This window comes from Rattus norvegicus, chromosome 10, assembly GCF_021556685.1.
Source record: "Rattus norvegicus strain SHRSP/BbbUtx chromosome 10, alternate assembly SHRSP_T2T, whole genome shotgun sequence".
NCBI lineage: Eukaryota > Metazoa > Chordata > Mammalia > Rodentia > Muridae > Rattus > Rattus norvegicus.
In genome coordinates this window covers 101,453,341-101,478,929 of record NC_141543.1, presented here as the reverse complement: position 1 = coordinate 101,478,929, position 25,589 = coordinate 101,453,341, and the positions used below count along the sequence as shown (strand labels likewise).

Here is a 25,589-nt window from a genome sequence, read left to right as displayed (position 1 = left end):
TTCAGGGGTAGGGTATATAAGAGCCTTTTATGAGTCTGGGTGGAAAGGGTCTCAGCATACAGGGAGCAAGAAGGACTGATTAGTTATAATGCAGCATCTAATCATCTTGTGGGCAGGAAACCAGAGTGTGTGCTGGGTTGTGCAGCCTTGCGGAGACTCTGTATGAGGTCAGTTTTCAGCCAAGGCCAAGCTACCTGTGTTCAGAGACACTCTCCACACGATGACAGGCAGAGACGGGAAAGCCCACTGAGAAAGGGGGTCTCCATTTTGTGCCAAGTTCAGAAAGCCAGTCATGAGGCACTGCTACTTTAACAGGAGAGTTCCCCAACATCCTTTTGGTGACCAGACTAGTAAAACAATAATCTCCAAAGAATTAAACTTTTCCTAGAAACCATTTTAGGAGGAGGAAAAGGCTGAAGCTTGATGCCAGACAGAAAAGGATCTTGTCCCCCACAGAGAGGTTTCACACAGTTCTTACAACTTTAGCAGACCACCTTGCTGGAGAGACGGAGCCGAGAGTGGGATGGGTCCACAATGGCCCACACCTTCACTGTGCCTGCTTAGTTGTGCATGTTCCCTGTTGTGCATGCCACTCTGGGAACCCAAACCTCATGTCAGCATCCCTGATTAGACCCTTTCATCTGTTTCTTGTCTTCCCGATGTGACTGCTTGGACCAATCGCTTTTCTCTGCCTTTTGGTAATCTTTGTCCCTTTGAGTGACACGTTAGGGTGGACTGTGAGCCCTGGCTTACTGGGGGCAGCCAGAGCCCAGCCTGTGACCCCAAAAACAAATGTCCAAAACCAACAACTCAACTTGACATTTCTGAAGATGAACCCTCACTTCATGATCTCAGACCACAGAACTCCAACACCCACACCATAGTTTGACACACGCCAAGGAAAGAAAAAAGATAAAAAGGCCTGGGGAACTTTCTCTGCTATCACCTCAGGTAATTAAGTGGAGGGGCTGTTTAAGTCGGAATGGGAGATGGTGGTTTCTCAAACAGAATTTGGGGCATTATCTTACCTTAAAGATAGCAAATGCATACTAGAGACCCATGTGTGGTGTGCAGACATTTGACACAATAGGACATGAAATTGATAGGATTTTTCCAAGGATCAAAATTCAAGTACTTCCCAAGATAATGCCTGGGAGTGGAGCTAAGAATAAAATCAATCTCATAGACTTGATATGAGTATTAATTTATATAATATACTTTAAAGAAAGTGTCCCTCTCCAGGTAGGAATAAAGTTTGACAAAACCCTATTATGAGAAGGTCATCATCTACTCTATCCAATTTGATCCCTAGGATGTTGTCATCCTATTTTTCACAGTATTAGGAAAGTAATTCTAAGATCCCTATAGAAGCACAAAAGACTGAACAGTCAAAGCAACCCTGTTGGTTTTTAAAACAAAATCCCAAACGTTCGAATTACCAAATGAAGATGCAGGAGTCAGATGCTGTGGTGGAAGCTTCCCAGCTCAGAGCGGCAGAGACAGCACCCAGCTGACCTTCCTACCCCACCAACACCCAAACAGAAAAGACCTCTTTCTTCTACTCCATACTGTCTTAAATACCCTTCAACTCAAAGCCCCTCCTTCCTCTTTCCTGGGTTTTCTAATGTTCACTCCCTGTCAGCTGGTTGCCTCTCTGACACTTGACCTATCGTTGACTTTATTCAGTCCTGTTCACAGGTAGCTCTTTGAACTAAAGGTGTATGCTAGGGTGAGCCGCACTACAGGACCTGTTTACAGTGAACAGAAAGCTCGTGGATAGAAGGCATGTGCTAGGGCCGAGCCATGCCGCAGCAATATGTTTCATGTTCACAATCCTGGGGTTCACAGATTGCGCACAACCCCTCAGCCGAAAGAACCACACCATGTAGTCCAAGCTGGCATGCGTAAAGCCAAGGGTTCAATCCCCATGCCTGATAAACCAGGCAGAGTGTCCCGTACCTTTAGTCCTAGCATCTGGGAGATGGGAACCAGATCAGAAGTTAAAGGTTATCTTTTATGTATAATGCCAGCCAACCTCTGCTACATAAGAGACTACTACCCCCCCCAAAAAATGAACCCCACAAAACAAAAACCAACCAGACAAAAACACTCTGCAATTTAACTGAACTGATGTACCATCCATATTCTCTCATCAGAAGAAAGCTGACTCCCAGCTGTGGATTTCTGGCCTCTACCCTTCTGCCTACTGGTGTGGGCAGGCGCTCGTGGACATTACTCTTCTCAGTGGAATTCTTCTCACGGGCTACATCACGTTATACACGACAAAACTGATGCACATCTACTTGACAGGCGAAATCGTGCTGTCTATAGTAAGTAACACGGTGCCCGGTAGTTAAAGGTAAAATGCCATGGTGGCTGTCCATGTATTTCAGAATGTTGGATATGCTTAACAACACGCAGAACACCAGTATAATAAAAATATTTTTAAACATTTGTAATTTAAAATCTCCCGCTGTCTCATCTTAACTGACGCTATCTGAATTATCTCCAGGTCCTTCTCGCTTTTGGCTGTGCAGCTTCTCTTGTCTTCTTGACGTACGTGATATCATTTGTTTTTGGCAAAAAGAGGAAAAACAGCGGCCTCTGGTCAATTTGCTTCTTTATTGTAAGTATGAACCTTATTAAGCACAGTCATTCCTTGTCTTGGGCAGTGGGAAAATTGAAAATGTAGATTAAATTTAAACATTCGAATCCAGTGCCCCAAACCTTTCAAAAGCTGACACGATTCCACAACAGCCAACTTCCTGTGATGCTTTCATGCCAGAATTCAAGTGCCCAGCAAAACCTACCCGGCCTTCCCTACAGATCATTTAAAGTTACGCACGTAAAGTACACGTGAAACGTCACTTAGATTTTAAGGTTTGAATTCTACTCCAAAGGCATCTCATGCGTATGCGGTTATCCCACAAGTCCAGGAACGCCTGGACTTCAAATGCTTATTGTTCTCAAAGGTTTCAAATTAAAAATTACCCTGAAGAAAGGAGGACCTGGGAATGTAACTGAGAATTAAAGAGAGGGAGGGAGAGAGTCAGGGAGGAAGGGAGGGAGAGAGAGGGAGACAGAGACAGAGAGAGAGACAGAGAGACAGAGATAGAGACAGAGACAGATAGAGAGAGGGAGACAGAGGGAGGGAGAGAGACAGAGAGAGAGAGGCAGACAGAGAGAGAGAGAGAGACAGAGAGAGACAGAGAGAGACACAGAGAGACACAGAGAGACACACAGAGAGAGACAAAGAGAGACAGAGAGAGACACAGAGAGACACACACAGAGAGAGAGAGAGAGAGAGGACCAAAGTTTAAATGTGCTGTTGAGTTTTCAGAGCCTTCAGAGCCAAGGGACTCCCTTCAATATGAGAACCAGTAATGGCTCCCTAAGCCATTCTGAGGAGTAGGGGTTGTCCAACTTTTGACATCACAATATGCTCTTCTCATCTGTAAATTTGTTGGTCTACACCAGTAGCTGTCCTGGCGTGCATGTGGCCTGCACACAGCAGTTTGGGTGTGCCTGACCTGGGAAGTCTGTTCTAACCTCAAGTGTGAGAATTACAGACACCAACTTTAATTCTTAGGTTAAATAATTTATTAATACCCACATCTATTTCATAGCCATAGGTATGGTAAAAAGGAGAGCTTGTCAGGGATTATGGGAAGCTTTGTTCTATATAGTAGCCCAAGCAGTGAAGACCTGGAATGCTATTGATGCTGCCTTTAAGCTGATATTCCTGATACATGACTGAATGCCTTATCGTCTATATTGTACCTCTAAATTTTTGGAATGGGGGTCCTGAAACTATGAGAGGCACCAACCCAAGACCATCTGTGAGAAAATATACTTGTTTGATGCCATCCGCTGACTTCTACAGAAAATGGGTGGGCACAGCTGACTGATGTCCCTTATTAATATCCAGCATTCCTATTTCATGACTCTGGATTGGATCTGGCTGCATTTACCAGGGGCATCTATTACTCTTACCTTCACCCTCACAATCCATCCAAAGTAGAGAAGCTACGTACAGGACTACGGAGTACCATGTTTGAGGCTGGCCGAGAGAATCCGTGTGTCAGACACTTGAAGGCAGCTTTGATCAGCTGACAGAATTGCCGATGGTTTTCAGCTATCCCCAACACTGAGTCTGCAGAACGGATCACCTCAGAGATAATCTCACTGTAACTCACCTGGTTTTCATTTCCACTAAATACTCTTTCACGTGTCTAGCAGAAGTGAGCGAAGCAACCATACCGACTCCTTCCATTTCAACTCTGAAGGAATTATTTCTGGGAACTGGTGGTTGAGTGTTTCAGGGTCAAGGTCAATATGGCTGCTGACGAGGGTGCTGTCAGCCTTGAAGATGGCAGAGTCAATTCCTTCCCAGGTTCTCTGGCAGCTTCTTTACCTCCAGAGCCGAATAACTGGCATCCTGGAACAATGGCTTGTCTGTGACTCTTTCCTCTCCTTTTGTTGTCTCTACAGAGAAGTCACTTAAGATTTGGGTCCGGTGCTCCTCTGGCTCAGTGCTTTTGCAACCTATGGCCTTGTGAACGTAACTTACGCTAGTTTGCAGGGAGCAGACTCTGATGAAGAGACAGGCATTCATTAGCCACAGCAGAAGCATGCCTCAATACTGTGTGACCCAAAATTCACTAAAAAAGCTTAACGGCAATTCCGAGATAGTTGTAGGTCCTACTGGGATGATTGACATAATAAGGGTCTTCAGGTGATCAGAAGCAGGAAGTAATTTTTTTTAAATATAAGTGTGCCCGGAAATGTGAGAGAGGAGAAGAATAAATGTGGACAAGGGTTCCACACGTTGGCACAGAGATTACAGAACTTGCGGCACAACGAGAGCAGTCTTTCAGACTCGCCGTCTGAGACAGTTATTACGCTCTAACTTAATATATAGTTAGAAAGCACTTGGTTCTATTCTACATTGTTTTTAGTGAATGACCCATCATCCGGGAAGACATAAAGATTTGAAGAACAATGTGTGCAACCTCTAGGATGTGTGCGTGTTATTACTTTGGATTGAGTCGGGAAAGTGCATGTAGTCATTTTAGCTTTGTCCTAAACCTCTAGTCTTTTCATCTATAAAGAATCCTCTTAGTCTGATTAATAGCTTGAGGAATGTGTTCTCCAATCCAGTTCTGTGTCATTTTTTAGTTTTTTTTCAAGTTCTAATTTAATTACATTTCTCCATTTCCTTTCCTCCCTCGGGATCCTCCCGCATACCACTCCGAACTCTTCTTCAACTTGTGGCCCTTGTTTTCATTAATTGTTGCTGTAGGCATATATGTATTCGTATTCACACATATATTTCCAAATACAACCTGTTCAGCCCCCATAATATTACTTGTATGTATCTTTTCAGGGCTGGTCATCTGGTGTCGGAAAACAATCGGTGTGCTCTTCCCTGGGGAGCACCACCTCTCTGGCTCCCTGCTTTACTTAGTGGCCTATAGGGTGGCGTAGGGTTGAGTTCTCACAGGCTTTGCGCTGTACAGCTTGGCACATTAGCTGTTGTCACGCTTGTTCAGCTCATGCTTGGGTGGTCATGTTGTTGACAGTGAGCATAGCTTGTGATGTTACTAGGAGAAACAGTCTCACAGCAAAGTCTCTGATCCTCTGCCTATTTTAATCTTTCCAGCCCCCCTTCCACAATGTTCCCTGAGCCTTAGGTGCTGGAATGGTGTGCAGATGTATGCACTGGGGTGGGTCTCCACAACTCTGCATTTTGATTGGTTGTGCTGTTTTGCAGTGGTCTCCGTCTATTGCGAAGAGATGTTTCCTAGATAAGGAATAAAGACTACATGTATCTGTGGGGATAAGGACAAATGTCTATAGATTACTGGTAGGAATATGCTGGTTTAAATGGAGTAATGGTTGTCGATTCTCTTTTTTTTTTCTTTTTTCTTTTTTTTTCTTTTTTTGGAGCTGGGGACCGAACCCAGGGCCTTGCACTTGCTAGGCAAGCGCTCTACCACTGAGCTAAATCCCCAACCCCTGTTGATTCTCTTTTAACAACCACGATTTCACTAACACTGAGTAGTTAGCCAAGTTTCCATCACCAGACACTGTATCAATCTTGTCATTGTTTTACTATGACCATAGTCCATTTTGCTTTGAGGTTACAGAATCCCATGTATCTGTTGATTTTTACTTTTGTTTCTTGCATTTTTTTGGGGAGGGGTCATATCCCAAAAGGCAAAAGGTTAATAGCTAGACTGTATAAGGAACTGAAATAATTTAATAACAGGAACACATAGTCCAGTTAGAAATGAACAAGTGGTTGGAGTAGATGCTCAAAAACAAAGTGGAATGGGTAGCAAGTATATTTTTGAAATCGATTCCCCATCAGGAAATTGCAAGTGTTATATCATTTATTTCATTTATAGCTCACACAGAAGTAACATGTAGGCAAGCATGCAGAGTAAAAGAAACATCATGCACAGCCTGTTGATGGGATGTAAGTCTATACATCCAGAACAGGGTACAGTCCGAAGGGTCCTCACTTCTGGGTGTGAATACTAAGGAGATTAAATCAGCATACCACAGAGAAAGATGCATTTCGAGCTTACTGTGTCTCTAGTTGCAATAGCAAACAAATGGCTTCACTGTTAAATGTCAATTGGTGGATGACTATGTAGAGAGTTTGCCACATAAAAATGTAAGGGTATGTTATTATGCAGCCATAGATTGAAGTACTGTCCTTTGCAGAAAGGTGGGCAGAACTTGAAGGCATTATACGGAGTGAAAGCAGATATGAAACCACAAACAGCATATCTTCTTCTCCTGACGTGAGAGCTAAGGAAAGTGCTTACAATCAGAGGAGTGGTTATTAGACGTTAGGAAAGGGGGGAGGGGAGACAGAGAGCTGATAAACCAAGTTCAGGCACTGAGTTCTAACCCACACATATCAAAAACAATCTCTAAAAGCACACTGCACAGTGGAACCAACATGAGTATGTGCACATCATACACACACACACACACACACACACACACACACACACACGCACACACACACACACACACACACACACACACAGTATCAAGAAAGGATTAACTCAGAGTTTGTAAACATAAATGATAAGATGGTACGAATTACCCTAATTTAATTGGTACATATTGTATGTGTGTATTCAAATATCGCACAGGTCAGAGGTGCTGCTCAGTGGTATAGTACATGTTTAGCATCATGAGACTCAGCATTCCCTATTAAAAAAAGAAAGGTCATATAGAACACACGATATGAATAATTAACATGTGCTGTTAAAACTAATTTTCTAATGGGGAGATAATATATATATATATATATGTAAACAAAACCATTCCTTTTTTTGTCTCAGAGATAGGAAATTGTTATGGCCATGTATTTGTATTTTTATCTGGAAAATTGTGGAATCCTGTCATTTGATGTGTCACTTGTCATTCTTGTACTTGCCCCGTAGGTCATAACGATTATGTTTGACACGGTTTTGATGGATCCCTTCAATGAGGCACTGCTTATTTCTGCCATGATGTTAGTTCCTTCCTTTTCATTGAATGCGCTCCTGATTGTCTTGGAAATGGTAAGAAATGTGATCAACTGTTCCCTTAATAAATGGAATATGTAAGCTATTTTCCGTGCTTAGATCTACAGAAATGGAAGGTGGGTGAGTGAGCTGGGAGAGCAGAAGCCAACAGACACAGGGGGATTGCTTTTGATAATTAGATGCTCTGAGGTTGAGTTGTGGTGACGCTTACATTGTGAGAAAGGTCCTGAGTCTGCAGGACTCTACTCTCTGAGTAGATTTTATAGCATGAAAAGAAGCCTCAATAGAGCTGTTAAAAATCTGTACCTAAGGCACTTTGCAAAAGTGTAGGCGTGGTTGGATGCTATTAGCTCCAGCTAGATTTCAAAAGAACTTCCTGCTTCGATGGGTGCTCATGAATGACTGAGGACAAGTTCATACACAATACTATTCAATTACTCCCAGGTGTATAATAAACCCCATTCTGTGCTCGTCACCCTGCTAGCAATTAGGGACACCCGATGAGCAAAATTGTCCAGTTCTTCTTTCACAGAGCTTAGCAGAAACAGACAGATCAACAGGCCAAGGGCTGGGGAAGACCATGCAAAGCAAAGCTGGTACCCTGAGAAGTCAGAGAATTCTAGAGAAGTGATGCCCCTAAAGGATGAGTAAGAATTAGGGGGGATTAAAAAAATAAGCATGTCTTGCAGAGAAAACCAAAGTCCTTGGGAGACCAAGACCATGGAGAATCAGAGAAACCTAGTATCATGAATGTCAACAGAAGCTCAGTTGAGATCACAATTTTTGGGAACCTTCACGACTCTACTTGAAATGGCTTTAAGCATAACATACCAAGTTTCGTTAATTGTGTTCTATGGGGGAGAGGGGAGTCTTGTCTGCAAAAATATCTTTTATTTTTGCTGTTGACAAAGCAATGACTGGAAGTTATGACCATACTTGGTCCTTTTGCTTAGTATTACTTTTTTCCTAAGACACAAGTAGATGACACACACAAATCTAGACTTGTTACCGGAGAGTCAGGAGTAATGACCTTGCTTCCTCCATTACTGACCAGTGATAAAGAGTAATGTCAACGGCTACGTGTTCTGATTGAGAAAACAGCCATCACTGAGAGAAGACAAGATCCCATGAATGGGTTTACAGGGGAAACTTAGGACAAGTACCTTCATTCCTAAACTTTATACAGTGTAAGCACTGCTCTCTGTTTTGCTTTCAATAAATGCTTTTACTTTAAGTCAAAAGATTTTTTTAATGGAAGAGATACAGATTATCTTCATATTGAGGAAAGTTATTTAGTAGGGGATTCCTCTGCTCTCTAGGGTATGTGTGTCACCAGTGCACACAGAACTGAGTTTAATGAAGAAAATAGTTAAGTGTGGAAAAAATACGTGTTACTTAAGTGGGAATTGTGAAGAAAATGTATTCAGCTACCTGTTTTTCTTTTCAGAGAGCCTACCAGTACTATCGAGAATTTGGAGAAAGCAAATATGGTTTATCGGGGGTTGATCTTCTCTTATGCCTAATAGTAAGACTTTCCGCCTCACTACATACCCTACAGATAGATATTCCTTGCTATAACTGTGTGATCTTGTCTGAAGCTTGGTGTCTCTGAAAGTGTTTCAAATATAGTTTTAGATAAAGTGATGGCTTTTGGACATGAATTTTAGCCTCAGGAAAAATTTCTGTGTGCCTTTATACAGAAAGTTAGGAATTCGGTATAGTATTAATTTTGGTTTGTTTATTCTTCACACTGTCATGCCTCTAAAGAAGAAAGTGTAAAAGCCAGATACAGTTAAGAATTTGCTGAATTATGAGGAAAAGACAAAATTAAACACGGGTGAATGGGAAAATGATTTCTTTAGATTTAAGGATGACGAGAGCTGCTGTCTTCCCATGCTATCTGTCTATGATGTTTTAGGCAAAACCATGGACACCAAGTCTGTCCTCAAGGGGCTTGTATTCTAGAAGTATACAGATAAACTAAACAAGCAGTAAATACTCTGTTAGGTAGAAAAGTGTCCTAGTTACTCTCCAGTGCTGTAGGAAACACCACGACCAAGGCACATTTTAGAAGAAAACATTTAATGGCAGTTTAAAGTTTCAGAGGATGAGTGTATGACCATTGGAGTAGAGAGCACAGCAGCATGTGAGCAGATATCAGATCCACAAGCACAAAGAAGATAAAAAATAGCTAACTGGGAATGGTGTGGGCTTTTCAAACCTCAAAGCCTCAGTGACACACCTCTTCCAGCAAGACCACACCTCTTTATCCTTCCCAAACAGTTTCACTCACCAGGGACAAAGCATTAAAAAATATGAGCCTAGACAACCATTCTCATGTTAACCACCTCAGATAGTCAGCAGAGACTTAAAAGACCTTCTGGTAGGTAATGATAAGAGTGGCCCTATCTTGCTTCAGGATCATCTAAGGGAAAGAAGGAGTTTAATCAGATAGAAGGTAATACAGTAATGTGGTAATGTTTGAGATAAGCAGAGTTGGTCCATATGGTGTTCTACTGAACTCGAGGGACTTTGATGCAACTTTGAGTGGTTCAAGGAAGCGTTGGGTGGTTTTAACCAAAGTGCAGTGATCAAACTTAGCTGTGGAAAGCACGACTGCAGTTTCTGGGATTAGAAGAGCAGATAAAAGGAGCAGAGGGAAACCTTGCAGGAATGCATTGCAAGCCGAGAAAGAAAGATGACCTGGATCTCATGCTCGGAACACAGCAGGAAGAACCAGTTGTGCTATGGGTCATTTTAAAGACAGAACAGAATTCACTGAGCTGTAAAGTCTGAGCTGTGGACAGTAGGGAAGAGACAGGTTAAACTGTTGTACTATGTGTTCCCCCATCTCATAAAAATTTGCTACCAAATTGCCTGTCAATACACAAGCAACATTTTTACTTATAAGTTCAACCAGTGTTGACGCATGTCTAAAATTTTTTTTTGTTTGCTCCTAGCCTTACTTCCATACTTTGCTGTTCATTTTTGTTCTGAGATGCCTGGAACTGAAGTATGGGAAGAATGTAGTACGGAAGGACCCCCTCTTCAGGTTAGGGTTACAGTTAATTTCATATTAAGGTCATAATTCAATATTTCTATTGCTGCGCCCGTGCTTTCGGTTTGTTGATTAGGACTTTTGCTTGCAACACAAGCAGTACGATGACTGGCACTGTAGTTAGTGGTTTTCTAGTTTACCGTCAAGAAGTAAGACCCAGCTGCTAACCAGCAGAGAAATACTTCATTCTCTCAAGAAAGCGAAGACTATCCAAGTATGCCATTCTCCCTTCTAAGGCGATGTCGTTCCTGAGCAGTGGGGATGGGAAGAAGAGATTGGACAACTGAGTTGAGAGAGTTTTACACAGAGGGCTTTGGGAAGTATGAGCAGTAAAAAGATGCCGAAACAAACATCTGATGTGTTGGCGGGGCTGTAGTGACTGGGGCAGCAGAATTGACTTGAATTTTAGGAGGGGAGGGGCGGCCTCTGTTGATATGCTGGCAAGCACTGGCCTTAAAGGTCAAAGATGCTGTAAGGGTAGCAACCACATCACGAGAGAGATTCTGGTGAGCAGGATGAGGGTTCTATGTAAGGCTGAGGCAGCAGGGATAGTGGCGATCACCATCAGCACTGGGCAAAAAGCAAACCGGTAAAATCGCACGGAAAACAAGCATGGGAAATGTGAGAACAGTGTGCAATTCGATTGTTTCCCACAGGATAGCTCCGCAGAGTCTACATGTTCAGCCAAACCCAGAGGAGCCCGTAGACGAAGACGAAGACGTTCAAGCAGAAAGAATGAGGACATCTGATGCCCTGAGCACCGTGAATTTAGATGAGGTTGGAAATCATAGACACTGTTGAAAGCATGAGAGAATCTCTCATGAAAATGAGCGAAATGTCGATGTTAACTTTTAAAAGTTTGAAGTCTACGGACACCCCCAGAAGGTTCTGGAAAGTAAAAGAACATAAGGCATAATGATTTCATTCATTCTTCTTTTGAGAAAAAAAATGCGTTTTAACAACTAGATTTATAATCTCAGAACAAAATAAGACCTTATGAGTTGAAGAACCTTCTATTTGCCGTAAAATGCTCAGTAGAGATCAGGAGATTCAACCATGCTTTAGGCTTGCACGGAAGACGCTATTCCATTGAGCTGTGTTTCCATTGAGCAGGGTTTGCTTTTATCTGATTGAGATTCTACATTCTCTCCAATGTAGTCATTTGACTTCCACCTAGACAGTGAGTTGGCTTCTGTGGTGTTTCTGGTATTTCCTCGTGTGTTTGGAAATCGGAGACACTCTGTATGCCAATGAATGTGCCTTATATCGGCAACAGTGGTAATGGTCACTCAGGGTTCATATGCGGTTTGATTTATGGTAAACATCGTGAGAACGAAAGACTGTAACACCTCTGAAGTTTAGAGGGAAACCATATTTCCGTCTCTCCTAGAAACCGGCCATAATCGCCAGCTGTCTGCACAAAGAGTACACAGGTCAGAAGAAATGGTGTTGTTCAAAGAGGAGAAAGAAAATAGCAGTGAGGAACATCTCTTTCTGCGTTAATAAAGGTTTGGGACAATCATTTTTTAAACTTACTGTTTAAAATATTTTTTATTACTTTGATTTTTTTTTTTTTACAGTCTAGTTGTTGCCCTGCTCCCAGTCCGCCTTCCCACAGTTCCTCCTCCCATTCCTCCTCCACCTTGTCTCCAAGAGGATGTCTCCCCGCCCCCTACCAGGTCTCCCCACTTCCTGGGGCCTCAAGTCTCTCCAGGCTTAGGTACTTCTTCTCTCAGTGGGGCCAGACCAGGTAGTCCTCTGCTGTATCTGTGTCTGGGCGGGGGCTCATATCAGCTGGTGTATGCTGCCTGGTTGGTGCCTCAATGTCTGAGAGATCTCAGGGGTCTGGATTAGTTAAGACTACTGGTCTTCCTATGGGGTAGCCCTCTTCCTCAGCTTCTTCCCGCCTTTCCCTAATTCAACCACAAGGGTCCCGACTTCAGTCCAATGATTGAGTGTAAATATCATCTGTGTCTGTCTCAGTCATCTGCTTGTTGGGCCTCTCAGAGGACAGCCATGCTAGGCTCCTGTCTGTAAGCACATCATAGCATCAATAATAGTGTCAAGCCTTAGAGCCTCCCCTTGAGCTGGATCCCAGTTTGAGCTGGTCACTGGACCTCCTTTCCTTCAGTCTCTTCTCCATTTTTGTCCTTGCAGTTCTTTTAGACAGGAACAATTCTGGGTCAGAGTTTTTGACTGTGGGATGGCAACCCCATCCCTCACTTGATGTCTTTCTACTGGAGGTGGACTCTACGAGTTTCTTCTCCCCACTATTGGGCAATTCATCTAAGGTCCCTCCCTTTGAGGGTCCTCCCAGGTCTCTGGTACTTTCTAGAGGGTCCCCCCTCCCCCAAGGTTGCATATTTCCATTCATTCTTCTGGCCCTCAGGACTTTTTTCCTGTCTCCCCCACCCCATATCTGATCACGTCCCCCCTTTCCCCTCCCATCCAGAACCCTCCCTCCCTTTTCCTCCCATGATTGTTTCTTTGTTTCTTTCTCCCTCCCAAGTAGGACTGAAGCATCCTCACTTGGGCCCTTCTGCTTGCTTTTATGATATTTTGAGCCTTGAACCTAGAGCCTCTTGCGTGCTTAGCAAGTTCTCCTCCACTGTGCACTATTCTTAGCTCTCTCTTTACTTCTTGTTTTAAGGCAGAGTCTCACTAAGTTGCCAAGGATGGCCTTTTAAACCTACCCTGTAGGTCAGGCAGCTCTTGACCTTGTGATCCTCCTGCCTCAGCCTTTTGAGTAGACAGGAATACAAGTTTGCATACAACAAACCATTAGCCATTGTTTTTAGGAATGAACATCTATACTAAAGTGTAATTTCACTTACTCTAGCCTTCCTTTCCTCATTCGTTATCTATCTATCTATCTATCTATCTATCTATCTATCTATCTATCCATCTATCCATCTATCATCTATCTATCTATCTATCTATCTATCTATCTATCTATCTATCTATCTGTGTGTGTGTGTGTGTGTGTGTGTGTGTGTGTGTAAGGGACTGTTATAGAAAAAATAAGGAAACCTCCTGCCCGTGTGGATTTTGCATTCTAAGGAGTTCGTAAGAATGCCTTATCAATAACATATCGATTATTACTCAAGTCCTATGGGGAACACTGAAGCACATGCAATGATGAGTGTTCAGTTAGAACAAAGAAAGGCTTTATTTGAACAGAGACATTTAAGTCAAGATCTATGTGACAAGAAGGTCAAGGACTCAGACACAGCAGCAAGTCTTAGTGGTTGAGTCAAAAGCAAAGAGTCCACAGATGCATCAGTGTGAGGGAGGGATGGGGTCACGCAGGGTTAGAGTAGGAACATTTCTTTAAAATAGAAGGAACAGTGCCTTTTACTCCATGGCAGTAGAACATTATTAGAGGGTATCTTGTAGGCAGTTCCTATTTTGTAGAGATTACGTACTGACATTTGTTTATGAGTTTGAAAAGGGGTGATGAAAGGTTATGGTGGTTTGGGTGCACATGGTTTATTTTTGGTGAAAGAATAGCATTCCAGCCTTCTGAGGTTTGCACGTCATTTGCATGGACACATCAGGTAAGGGGCTCTCACATCGATGGAAGATAACTGAACCAGGAAATCTCGAGGGGGAAAAAGACCGTTGTATCAAATTAATAAGCTTCTGGTAACATTTTTATGGTGAGAATTAAAGAATATGTCTTCAGGATGTACGTCCTGTATATTTTAAATGTGAATTACTCTATTCAAGAGCTGTACGGACCTTTCAAGCTTTCACTGGAAAAAAGAATGTAAATCTTCATTTCATTTCCAACCTTGATCATTTTGTTCTTTCTTTCAGGTGAAATTTTGGGATTGTTAGGACCCGAGGGCGCTGGTAAAAGTTCCTCTCTCAGGATGATAGCTGGCATCATGAAGCCGACAGCTGGAGAGGTAGTAAAAAACCAAGATTGTTTCCACTTCCACAAAATATGATTGCGATCATGATGCACGTAGGTTACATATTTGTAGGACTGTCATTTCGCTGCTGCTCTGGATCCTCTTGTGGCTTTTGATGGGATTCAAAAGTTTGTGACAGGAATTGGAATGTTACCAGGAGCTAAGTACCTTTATCCACTACAGCTTCCTAGCTAACACCCGAATCTTCTCGCCCCATTTACATTAGCTACCGCCTGAAGGTTCAGTCTTTCCCACCCCATTTACACCCAAGATTGTGCTTGCACTTTAGTGGATTGCATTTTACCTTCTGTGATGTGTTCTAGCAGTTTGGGTGTTTGCTGGCTAGGTGGCAGTTTCCAGATTGTGCGAAGCCTGTGCAATCAGAAAGGGCTTCCTGTATCTTTGGTAAAACTCCTTAACTTGCTCTCGTAGGTGGAACTGAAAGAGTTAAGCTCAGCTGTGGCTCACCAGGGCGAGGGCCATGGTGCAGCCAAGCTCGGATACTGCCCTCAGGAGAACGTACTGTGGCCCATCCTGACCGTGAAGGAACACCTGGAGGTGTACGCCGCTGTGAAGGGGCTGAGGAAGAAGGATGCTGTCATTGCCATTTCAAGGTACCGCAGAGGGTCCTGGAATCCCCTTTCCTCAAGAGGTGGGAGGCGCTACTCACAATGGAAGCACTACTACTGAGAAACAGGAGCACAAAGACATTTCTGCCTTTTCAGAGCATTGGTGGTAGAACAGAAACGAGAGACCACACCAACTCCCTACATGCCTGAGCTCAGGGGCTAAAAATATCATTGTCTTCAATAGTTGACAAAGGAGAAGTAAGTCTGTGCTGGTGACTGTCTTCAGGATTCTAATAATAAAGAGAAGGGAATGGAATAACCATCCATTTGGTTTCCCATTTTTAAAATTAAATTACTTAACAATATAAAAATTAGATTATTTAAAAAGTAATCTCATGAGGCAAAAAAAGGAAATAACCTTTCATGATTTCAGTTTTGAGAACAGTACCGCCTTCCTCCCCTGCAATGGTTTTATAATTGTGCGTGATTTCATTTTCCGAGAAAGTTCTCTCTTGGTGTGATATTCCCATCTTATTTTCTCTCAGATTAGTGAATGCTTTCAAACTACACGACCAGCTGAATGTCCAAGCGCGGAACCTAGTTGTGGGGTTGACTAGAAAGGTATGCGTGGTGTCCTGCGTTCTTCCGTGGGACGGGACTGCATATGTGGTACGGAAGCAAACGGAGGACATTTTGTTTTCCCCCCTCTCTGCATTGCAGCTGTGCTTCGCGCTGAGCATCCTGGGAAACTCACCTGTCCTGATTCTGGATGAACCATCTACAGGCTTAGATGTGTCAGGGAAGCAACAAATGTGGTGAGAACTCTTACAGGCCCAGACCCACAGTGACCGACGTGTAAAATCACATCGATAAAAATCTTTGAGGACAGATCCGTGAGCCCGCTGGTTCCTGATTCAGTGCAGATTGTGTTAGCTGCTGTAGCGTGGGTGGTAGATATTCCTTACAGGCCTGTGTTTTGAAGGTTGGGTCCCCAACCAGCAGTGCTACTGAGGGGGGCTAGCCAGAGCCTTTAGGAGGTAGAGCCTGTATTTCCCCAGTGTAGGGAATGCCAGGGCGTTGAGGTGGGAGCAGGAGCATCCTCATAGAAGCAGGAGGAGAGGAAAGGGGAGGAGGATGGGAGAAAGGGGAAAGGGGATAACATTTGAAATGTAAATGCACGAAATCTGCAATAAAAAAAGTGAACATGTAAAGAGAAGAAGCAAAACGCCACTAAGCATTCAAGTTATCATGGGAGGTTAAGTTCATAATTAGCCACTTGCAAAAAAAAAAAAAAAAAAAAGAGTTAGAGCCTGGTGAAGGGTTAAGTTGACTTTAAGAAGACACCAACACTCTGCTTTCCATTATCTTCTTTACTTCCTGGCATCTGAAGAAAGCCAGGAAGCTATTTTCCCCCACGCCTTGTCCCACGTGGTTCTGGAAAGCAATGGGTCTAGTGCAACATGGCCTGGAGCCACTGAAATATTGATGCAAAATAAACTTCTCCTCATGAGTTGATTATCCCAGGCTTCTGATTCTAGGGATAAAACTCCGCTGTGTACAGATAGCCTGTCAGCCGCCAGTTTCATGAGCACTCGGATGGATTAACTTTCAAAGGGGAAAGCTTTGTCTGGCTTGAAGGTTTGAGGGCTTTACTCTGTATCAGGTTGACCATATGGCTTTGGGGCTGTGGTAAGGTAGCATGAGATGGCTTGCAGGTAGCCCTGGTCACTTCACAAGTCTGGGAGCGAGGAGAATGAGGAAGGTACTGAGATGGCTCCGCCATGCTTAGAGCATCCAACTAGACCTCACTGCTTAAAGATCCCATCACCTTCTAACAGCACAGCGTGGGGACCAAGCCTTTAGCAAGCGGTGCTTTATGACCCATTCAACACTCAGACTCTGTCTACAGAGATAGCTTGTGTCATTAGGAAAACAAACTTTCAACAGATGGATAATCTCATTTAGATTATATTCTTTAATATTCCTGCAGTTTTTTTTTGGCTTAACGGAAACTCTAGGTGTTTTGTCAAGGTTTTAGTTAACTTCCAACTATCTTAATTTGCTACTTTAGTTGTCGATAATTTTATAACATTTCATTTTACTTCTCATGCAGTTTTCCTAAAGAGCCTTGACTTGTCGACATAACTTCCGTTTTCATTTTCACTTAGTCTGTCAAATTTACTGACCCAGTTTATATCATTTTAGCTCTTTTCTACTATCTGTGAATCGCCCCTTGGACTAATAAAACCCCAATTTAACTTCATATTTGTGATTACCCAGTATCCTCTCCCATTTAAAATGTTATTTAATGGGGCTGGGGATTTAGCTCAGTGGTAGAGCGCTTACCTAGGAAGCGCAAGGCCCTGGGTTCGGTCCCCAGCTCCGAAAAAAAGAACCAAAAAAAAAATGTTATTTTATTTGTTAGCACTGCTCGATGCAAATGTAGACATGGGAAGACTTTATACCCATCATGCAGTTCTAGCCATTGCCACTAGGAGGCCCACTTCTCACCTGCTTCTCAGTCCCTTTCCTTTTCCAACTTCTATTAATTTAATTAAGGCCATGGGAGGCAGCACACACTTCTATCTTAGCATTTCAGTTGGCTGCGATCTCCAAAAGACAAGGAAAGTTCTCCTTTTTAATTTTTTTTTAACACTTCATTTATATGAGTACACTGTCGCTGTCTACAGACACACCAGAAGAGGGCACCAGATCCCATCACAGATGGTTGTGAGCCACCAGGAGGTTGCTAGGATTTGAACTCAGGACCTCTGGAAGGGCAGTCAGTGCTCTTAATTGCTGAGCCATCTCTCCATCCCCTGAAACGTCTTCTTAAAGTTTAATCGCAATACCACAAACACAGCTAAAATATCAAAACGTTCTCTTTGTTCCAAATAAACTAGCCAGCGTTCATTTCTCTGGCGTTTTCCAATATCTGATTATAATTTGTAAACTGTATCTCGTCTAAATCTTTCCCTCTATTTTATTATCTTTCCCATTGCTCTTTGCTTTTTAAATTTAATTTCTATTCATTTTTGCTGACTCCAGGCAGGCAATCCAGGCAGCCGTTAAAGACAACAAGAAGGGTGTCCTCTTGTCTACCCATGACCTGGCTGAGGCAGAGGCTCTGTGTGACCGAGCGGCCATCATGGTGTCTGGAAGGCTGAGGTGAGCCTCTCTCTGTGGCTTGATCTGAGATTGCCTGCAGAAGGCAAGTCACGGACAACATCTCATTCCTTCCTTCTGCCTGCCTCACTGATACCCCTCTCTACTGTCTCTGAAATTAAAAACATTTAATGACAGTTTTCCCCTCATCCCTCCATCGTGTTCTTTCTACTCACAGACTCATCGGTTCAATCCAACACCTCAAGAGGAGATTTGGCAAGGATTACATTCTAGAACTCAGAGTGAAGGAAATTTCTCAAGAGCCATTAGTTCACAAGGAGATTCTGAGGCTGTTCCCCCAGGCTGCACGCCAGGACAGGTAAAGAGAACTGTCACCGACAGAGAAACACACTATGGCTTCTGTCAGCACCGTGATGGAATGTCGCAGGGATAGTGAAGGACCCCAGAAAGGTTCAGTCTCCTGGGTTATAATAGACTTGGAAACTACCTAGGAACGTGTGTGTCCTCCTCCAGGAAACAGGGGTAAAGATGAGGTGAAGTCTTCCTTTAATATAATTTCCTTGCTTCAGAATGGAAACTATAAAGGAGTGCATGTGTTTGCACAAACATTTGTACTCACGCGTGTGTATGCATGTGCATATGTGTGTGTGTGTGTGTGTGTGTGTGTGTGTGTGTGTGTTGTTAGGAACAGGACCCGAAGATTAAAGCAGCTACTGAATTTAAAGTCAGAGGTTGAGAACAACAGAACAGCAAGACACAAACCTGCTACTCGCATCTTCACACTGCATGGATGTAATGATTACCTAAGGTATATTCCGGAACCTGCTCTTACCCTAAAACCTTTTGTATCACCAGGTAAAGAAATAGGCTTGGATGACTGTGGGAATATGATGGATAATAAGAAAGGAAGAGGGTGGTCTGGCCTGAAGACAGCCAGTCGGGACGTCTGCCCCGTCTCCTTGTCACTTAGGAACACTGCACTGTTAATCTGGAGCAAAGGTTACAGTCGGAGGCACACAAGAAAGGAAGCCTAATCCCTAGACCTAAATCTGCTTGTTCTCAGACGCCAGGGCTTTTAAGTCTTTCCACAGCTGTCCTGCCCCAGTCCCCAGCCTGAGACCATCTTAGGAGATAACTTTTTGGACACAATACCTACCTTTCCTTTGAAGTGACTTTCCAGCCTGGTTTGGACTAGTCTCAGGGTGTAGCTTTCAGTTTCTGGGTTTTGTTTGTTTGTTTGTTTTTTTAACAAGTTATCGGATTGGTTTGAGTCAACTGTGGTATGTGAGAATACAAGTAGTAACAATGTGTCATTTCTAGAAAGGACTGCAACAGCTAGTTCCCTTCAATCATTTCCAAAGCCTCTATTGGTAAACAATTCCATGCTTAACCTGTACATTATTTTGTACCTGTTTCATTTTTAAAACAAAATGGCCGACAACAGGCTCATTTTGATATCCGTCCTCCCTCCGTTGAAGTGAACGCTTGAATCTAGTGTGTTCCCATTCCCAGGTGCTTCTCCTTGCTCACCTACAAGCTTCCCGTGACAGATGTTCATCCTCTGTCTCAGGCCTTTCACAAACTGGAAGCAGGTAAGAAGGAGCTTTCTTTAAAAAGAACTTGGAGGATAATTTAATGCAAGGTGGATGAGCGATGCACTTAAAAAGCAGGCTCTGCAGGGTGTTGGTTTTACAAATTCAAACCGTAATCAATCCAGCTCTCTGGAAAGAGGTTCGTCTGGAATGGGGACGGAAGCTGCAGAGGACACGCACTGAGTGGAGCTTAGCCGTACTTTTCTGCACATCTGTATCAACACAGGAAAAACCCTGACTGTGATGGGTTTGACTTTCTGTTACGAAACGATAGCTAAAGCCATTCTTTGAGTGCCCAGAACAACTCTTATTACTCGAAATTCCAACAGTCCTGTCTGTCTGTCTGTCTGTCTGACTGTCTGTCTGACTGGCTTTCAGCTAGCTAGATTGTTCCCTGCAGCAGATCACCGTCGTGTGATTTGCTGAAGAACTCTTATCCTGAAGCTGGTCTCTGCGTTCTCACCACAGTGCCGAAGCTCACAGGCTGGGAGACAGCGAAACTCACAGGCTGGGAGACAGCAGATAAAATGACCTCATCTGTACGGGAGGGGCAGTCCCCAGAACAGTGCCTGTCTCCTGGGTGTGCTTGAGATCCTGTGTAGCTCTGCTTGTGTCTACTCTGAGTAGCTGACTTCCTGGCTCGCCCTAATTGTTGCCAGCCACGCAGTTCCTGCCTTGGGACCCTTCCTCCTCTCCACCCCCCACCCGTTGATTCTTCTTTCTGGAATTCTGTTTCCTAAATATTTAGCTGTTTCTTCCCATTCGTGGGATTCTGCTCAATCATCATATTAATCCTATAACATCTCTGATGATCCCGTGTAAAGAAAGAAGACATCTGTGTGTGTGTGTATATGTGTGTGTGTGTGTGCGCGCGCGTGCGTGCGTGCGTATGTGGGTGTGTATCTGTGGGTTTACTGTTTCTCTTACCATCTCTTCTATTACATACTTAAATGCTTATGAATATAATGCCCATGTCTTTTCTACAAAACGCACCGACAAAGGCCAAGGCTTTTGTCGCTTCTCATTCCTGTCCTGTTCCTGGCATTTCAGAGTGCCTCTCACACAGGAGAGTCCCCACTGCATAACTGGTAAACCTCAAACAAGGGAGTACCTGAACCTAACAGCAGCTGTCGTTAGATTCCTGAGGTGCCCAGTAGAGACCTGATAAGGTGGATGACCACTAAAGGCAGTAGGGATGGGGTCCTCTCAGAGAGTATGGAATAGAATCTTCCTCATATGTAAGAATATCTTAACCAAGGAACATACATGTCTCTCATGGACACACACACGAAACAGTAGAGATTAGGAAAATACAGTGTGAGAAACTCCAAAGCTAAGATTAATTTGGTATGCATTTATATTAACTTTTTTGTTGCTGCAAACCTTTGAGGAAATTGATTAAAAACCTTCAAATCCAGCGTTTAATCTGTAGAAACCCCACACACCTCCTCCTATGTGAACTCCACACATACCTTGTGATACTGTTCTGTCTTGTGTTTCCTTATTCAATTTATCTTTTATTCATCTGAATAACTTTATTTCACTGTGTAGGACTTTGAAAACCTTGCATTGTCTTATATTGATGGATTTGTTTTTCAGTGAAGCGTGGCTTTAACCTGGACGACTACAGCCTCTCTCAGTGCACATTGGACAGAGTAAGTCAACCTGCTTGACTTTGCATTTTACAGAAGGAGCATGTATTTTCCACATCCTTTCGGAGGACAACCCACAGCTTAGTGATTGTTGACCTGCTTTCTCTCCTACCTAGGTATTTTTAGAGCTTTCGAAGGAACAGGAGCTGGGAGATGTTCATGAAGAAGCTGATATAACCATGAGATGGAAACTCCTCCCTCCCTCAGATGAACTGTAAAGTCTCAGGCCTAATCATTCTGTTATCCCACCAACTTCTTTTATACAGTAACGAACAGAATGAATAGTTTCAAAGATGTTTTCATGTCAACATTACACATATTTTATTTGCTCAATCAACATCAAGTTAAAATTTACAATTATTCATGTCTCAAAACTTAAAGGCTATATAAGGAAATACAAACTACTAGGAACATGAAATCACCCAGAATCAGGCCTCCGGCTACTGTAGAGACAAAACTACAAAACTGAATTTTAAATAGAAATTAATTTATCACGATTATCAGAAACTTCACTTTCAAAAACATATGAGGAATGTTCCTCTTCTGTCCTACATGGGCTCCTGCACATATATGTGCACAGACATACACTCATGTATAGATAAAATACACAGGTTTTGAAAAGAATATCTGTATAATGGAAAAAATGTAAAAATTAAATAAAACTTAACAAAAGAGACCCTATAGTTCCTTCATATAAAAATTCAATTGTTTGCTTTCTTTAATCCATTTTTTGTAGAGTTGTTACCATATACAGTATATGTATTTCCCAACGATCTACTTATATTTACTGTTATAACATTGGAATTTTTTTGCTTTCAAACTTAAAGTTGAAACTATATATTTGCATTTAAATTTGTGTTATTTATATTCTTCATTCATTTACTTGTGTGCTTTAATCTTTTTATTACCCATCTACAGGAATCATATGTAATGAAATAGTGTAGTGGTGTGTTTTACAGTTAAACACCACTATCTGGAAGGTTGAACTGGTCAAGATGCAAACATTTCAAGTGATGCTACAAGTTGAAAATTTCTTACCTGACCTGTGATGGGTCAAGGTCCAATCAAGGCTCATTAAAACTATTGCATTAAATTACCTTTTGGGCTTTGTATATAAGGCGCATTGGAAACATTAGTGAATTGCATGCCAGGAATTAAGTCCTACATCCAAGATATCTAATTATGCACAGACCGATATTTCAAAATCTCAAACACTTTAGCATTTCTCATAAGAGACAACCAGCCTGTACCACCGTTATAGCCAAAGGTTCTATTTGCAAGTCTATGGTAAATAATCAGTACTTGCTGTTCAGGAGATAACAGTCTGGTTTAAGAGTTTCTGTAGATTTCAGAGTCATGGTTTTCTTTGACAGCTCCAAGAAACATAATGAACTCTTCAGTTTTCTTGTTAATAAAGAAATGCTGACCTCAAGCTGCTTACTTTCCAGAGCTAAAGGGGTTAAATTTTAAGTATTATGCGTTTTAAGTTAAGGAAGACTTATATATTTAAATCCCTACCTGGGGCTATTGTCTAACGCATCGGACACTGCAGTCCCCAAACTTGTCAGCACCTTGGTCTCATCTTTGACTGTAGGATTTATAGAGGATTTAGGCCTGATCATACTCCTCTCCTCCCAATGGCATGTTTTATATTTCAGCTCTCTGTTATACCTCTTACCTTCCCACAATTCAGTCAGCGTGATTCTGTGCACCAATATTTATTTTTTTACAGAAGGATTCATAAGTTTTGCGCACGAAATTTCCTTTCAAGGGAAATTGTTAGTAGTTCCTTCAGAGGTCACCATGAAAGGCAGAAATCTCAGGATTTTTTCCTGAAAATATATTGCTCATTCTACCCTTACAAGAATATATTTTCAGCTGGCTTATCAATCATCATATTGACTTGTCTTTCAATGTTCATCAGTTTTGGTAGCCAATATTTCCATCAGCTCACTAATTTCAGTTGTTAGGTGAATTTTTTATTGATCAACTTAAAGATTTCATTCACATGTATAATGTATGTTAATCATCTACACATATAATGTATGATCATATATGTATATAATGTATGTTGATCATCCACATGTGTAATGTATGTTAATCATCTACACATATAATGTATGTTGATCATGCACATGTATATGTGTTGATCATATACATGCATAATGGATGTTGATCATGTGCATGTATAATGCATGCAAATCATAATGTGTATAATGTATGTTGATCATCCACATGTATAATATATGTTAATCACCTACACATATAACATGTTGATCATGCATGTATATATGTGTTGATCATGTACATGCATAATGTATGTTGATCATCCACATGTATAATGTATGTTGATCATGCACATGTATAATGCATGCCAATCATAATGTGTATAATGTATGTTGATCATTCACATGTATAATATATTGATCATGCACATGTGTAATGTATGTTGATCATGCCCATGTATAATATATGTTTATCATGCTAGTCCTCATTACCTTCTCTTGTCCACTTACAATCCCACTGTATTCTTTCTGCTTCCTGTCTAGTTCTCCTCCTACTCTGTGTGTGTGTGTGTGTGTGTGTGTGTGTGTGTGTGTTACTGAGTTTAAATAGAGTTATATTATATGAATGGGCAAAGATGGGGGGGTTGTTTATCTCAGCATGGGCAATTTATCAGTGGCAACAGTGAAAAAAAAGTCTTATCTTCTGTCTAGATTGTTTTGTTTGTTTTTGTTAATTTGATACAAGCTACAAGTTAATGATTATTACAGGAGGGCCCAACCCACTGTGGGAGGTGTTATCTCTGAGAAAGTGGTCTTGGATGGTATAAGAAAGCAGGTTGTGCAAGCCATGGTGAGCAAGCCAGCAAGCAGCATTCCTCCATGCCCTCTGCTTCAGTTCCTGCCTCCAGGTTCCTGCCCAGAGTTCCTGTCACTTGCTTCAGTGACAGAGTATGCTTTGAAAATTGTAAGATGAAATAAAACCTTTCCTCCCAAGTTGATTTGGTCATGGTATTTAGATAAGAAGCTCAAACGAAGATAACACTCTTCCAGCAGCCATAACTTCTGGAGAGGGGTAAAGGCCTTTTAGAGTCCATCCCCCACTCAGATTCATTAATATAGATTGTTTTGAGGCATCGCCTCAGAGACAAATTTCACTTTTATGTTGAGTAGCACCACCTACATCGGCAGAATGTTTTACCAGACTTGGGAGCTCTTATTCAAGTAAATTTCAAATCTCTCTCATTTCTAGAAATTATTCCTAGAAATTTTATTTCTAGAAATCTCTTATTTTTAGAGTTCACACTTTTCCCAATTGCTTACCACACCTATTGCTATTCTTAATGCTTTTCTATTTCATACACAGAAGTTTCTCAGTTGAAATTGTTACTTCATACTTAAATATCTTCTAAGTTTTAATTTTTCTTTTAAATGTGATCATCAATATATATATTTGGGTTGAGGATTTAGCTCAGTGGTAGAGTGCTTGCCTAGCAAGCGCAAGGCCCTGGGTTCAGTCCCCAACTCTTGGAAATATATATATATATATATATATATATATAGATATATATATAGATATATATATGTATGTATGTTCATGTTGTTTCCCATCCCCTACTACTCACCCAATTTCGTATTCTTTCTCTTAAACATTGGACCTAAACCCAAACAGAAATCACACACACACACACACACACACACACACACACACACACACATCCACATCTCATTTAAACCCAACGCTTCATCTCTTGACTTCTCCCATATTTGTGTTTCCTCTATAATGATCACCCATACCCCATTTTTAAAAACTATCTATTATATATATATGACTACACTGTCACTGCCTCCAGACACATCAGAAGAGGGCATCAAATCCCCTTGCAGATGGTTGTGAGCCACCACGTGGTTGCTGGGAATTGAACTCAGGAATTGAGCAGCCAGTGCTCTTAACCGCTGAGCCATCTCTCCAGCCCCGTCTACTCCATTTAAAACCCAGTACTCTGTTACTTGATTTTCCCATATTTTTGCATCTGCCTCTTTATTGTTCCTTTGAGTTTCATCTTTAGAAAAAGACAAAACCAAGCTAGGCATGGTGCCTCTTATCTGTAATTACAGCCCT

The 25,589-nt window shown here is 42.0% G+C and overlaps 1 protein-coding gene across 5 annotated transcripts in view; it reads left to right on the top strand.

The window, feature by feature from the left end:
- Abca6 (ATP binding cassette subfamily A member 6) overlaps nt 1-22,560 on the top strand; it is a 69,586-nt gene extending 47,026 nt beyond the window's left edge. For 4 of the 5 annotated variants that reach the window (NM_001430211.1, NM_001430212.1, NM_001430213.1 and 1 more), the window contains 16 exon segments: nt 2,157-2,330; nt 2,513-2,626; nt 7,467-7,586; nt 8,998-9,075; nt 10,511-10,602; nt 11,265-11,385; nt 11,999-12,116; nt 14,428-14,519; nt 14,958-15,139; nt 15,640-15,715; nt 15,815-15,909; nt 18,143-18,262; nt 18,438-18,578; nt 19,733-19,812; nt 21,412-21,467; nt 21,581-22,144. In NM_001430211.1, the coding sequence (NP_001417140.1) occupies nt 2,157-2,330; nt 2,513-2,626; nt 7,467-7,586; nt 8,998-9,075; nt 10,511-10,602; nt 11,265-11,385; nt 11,999-12,116; nt 14,428-14,519; nt 14,958-15,139; nt 15,640-15,715; nt 15,815-15,909; nt 18,143-18,262; nt 18,438-18,578; nt 19,733-19,812; nt 21,412-21,467; nt 21,581-21,682 (1,761 nt within the window). In that variant the 3' untranslated portion in view covers nt 21,683-22,144. 5 annotated transcript variants of the gene reach the window in all.
- Nucleotides 22,561-25,589: the final 3,029 nt, after the last annotated feature.